We start from the raw sequence: 1,679 nt of genomic DNA, 5'->3' as shown, positions 1-1,679 counted from the left end.
ACCACGCACACACTAAAATGAACACATTTAGGAGGTTCCTGTTTGGTAGATTTGGTATAGCAGAGGCTGGCTGGCAGCGGGGCTGGATAGATTCGGATTCATGAGAATCGGGTTGCGCAAACCCTTGGTTGGACATTTGACTTGCCGAATCACAGCGTCTTTGACTAAGGGCAGGTAGCTAAAAGGTCGAACAGCCCAGCGGGCAATTTCCAACACACCACGGGAATTTGGCTTAAGCTTTCAACTTGCCGACGAAAATCTACATCAAATCTTAGAACGGGCATGCATTGGTGGCATGTAGTAATGTCAGCACCGGGACTTTGCACGAGCATTTTTATTTTTCAACATACTCGTCTAGCCAGCAGTGGCGCGACGGACGACTCATGTCAGACCAGGACGACAAACCACGCCTTACCGAAGAGGAGAGGAAGGCCAATCACATTGCATCCGGTAAAGAAAACGCCACAGGGTTTTGCTTGAACACTCTTCAGATTCATCTTCATATTATTGTCATTCATATTAGTCTTACTCTGCTGACTGGGTATGCTGCTATCTTTGCCTTCGCTTCTCACTGAGCAGAGCAGAAGCGCCGACAAGCCATTCGCGATGGGTTCGACCGGCTATCGGTCATCGTGCCCGGCATGGTGGGCATGGCACGTTCCGAAGGCGTCGTGCTCCGACACACCATCGGCCTCATCCACGAGCAGCTGAAGGAGAGAGAGGCTCTTATCCGGGAACTCGAGGCGAAAGGCGAGACGGTGGATCCGGCCCTGAAGACGGGATACCAGGAGTAAGTTCAGGGGAATCCTCATCATAAAAAGCTGCTTCCAGAGACCTTGATGCTAACAACCCATACCACGCCCACCAGAGCACTGGCAGCTCTCGAGGAAAGGGCTACCAAGGCCGAACAAAACAGCTCCCAGGCTGAGGTCTAGACTACGGTCTACATTATTGCTTTCCAGTGATTTTTACCCAGCGTCCCGAGACTGCCATTGTTGAGCCTCGAGTTTTGGGATAATTTTACTCGATATACCTAGAGGAGGCAACTGCTCGGCTGCGCCACCCGGGCACTGCGTCATGTCTTCTGACGCTTCATATTCGCGTCGCCGGGCGGGTCCTGTACATACATACTATGTAGAGTAGTGTGAATATCGAGGGAGACAAGTCAGACTCAAGAAATAGGAGATGGCGGCCTCAAATTCTCAAGCAGCAATCGGTGGAGCAATGATGGCATTGTTTTTCTGTTTTCTCTAAGTGTACGGAGTATCCATGTGCAGTATGAATGCGCGGAAACGGGTTAGAGGAAGGGCTGTGGATACTTTCCTGAGAAGGACCTGTTTGGCACTGCTGGGCACTGTAATGCACTGTATGAACTTCCAACTTGACACACCTAAACACCGCCCCCCTCATCGTGGCCCCTGGCCGCCCAGGCTGCCTCCGAATTGTAAATTCACTTGGGTATTCCGTAGTCCTGCCATGGGTGTCATCACTATCCAGCACAATCCAAAATGGTTATTGAACTCATGAATGGATAAGCCTGCCTACCCCCATGTGCCGCTCACTGAAAAGTATTGATTCCATCCTTTTTGCCCGAGCTCATCATGTTTGGTGCCCAGTTCAGCCCAGCCCAGCGCCCAATTTTTTATTTTATTTTAATTATGCGATAGGGTTAGGCGGGA

At 50.7% G+C, this 1,679-nt stretch overlaps 1 protein-coding gene across 1 annotated transcript; it reads left to right on the top strand.

Moving 5' to 3' along the window:
• Positions 1-383: 383 nt before the first annotated feature.
• On the top strand, positions 384-794 carry B0T26DRAFT_633159 (uncharacterized protein; the record flags this gene model as incomplete). Its single annotated transcript, XM_060436513.1, has 2 exons — positions 384-450; positions 577-794. The coding sequence occupies 2 exons, from the start codon at positions 384-386 to the stop codon at positions 792-794; spliced, it is 285 nt and encodes a 94-aa protein (XP_060302261.1).
• Between the last annotated feature and the right edge of the window lie 885 nt (positions 795-1,679).

The sequence above is a fragment of the Lasiosphaeria miniovina genome (genome assembly GCF_030549165.1).
Source record: "Lasiosphaeria miniovina strain SMH2392-1A chromosome Unknown B0T26scaffold_1, whole genome shotgun sequence".
NCBI lineage: Eukaryota > Fungi > Ascomycota > Sordariomycetes > Sordariales > Lasiosphaeriaceae > Lasiosphaeria > Lasiosphaeria miniovina.
This window is presented reverse-complemented; position numbering and strand designations above follow the sequence as displayed.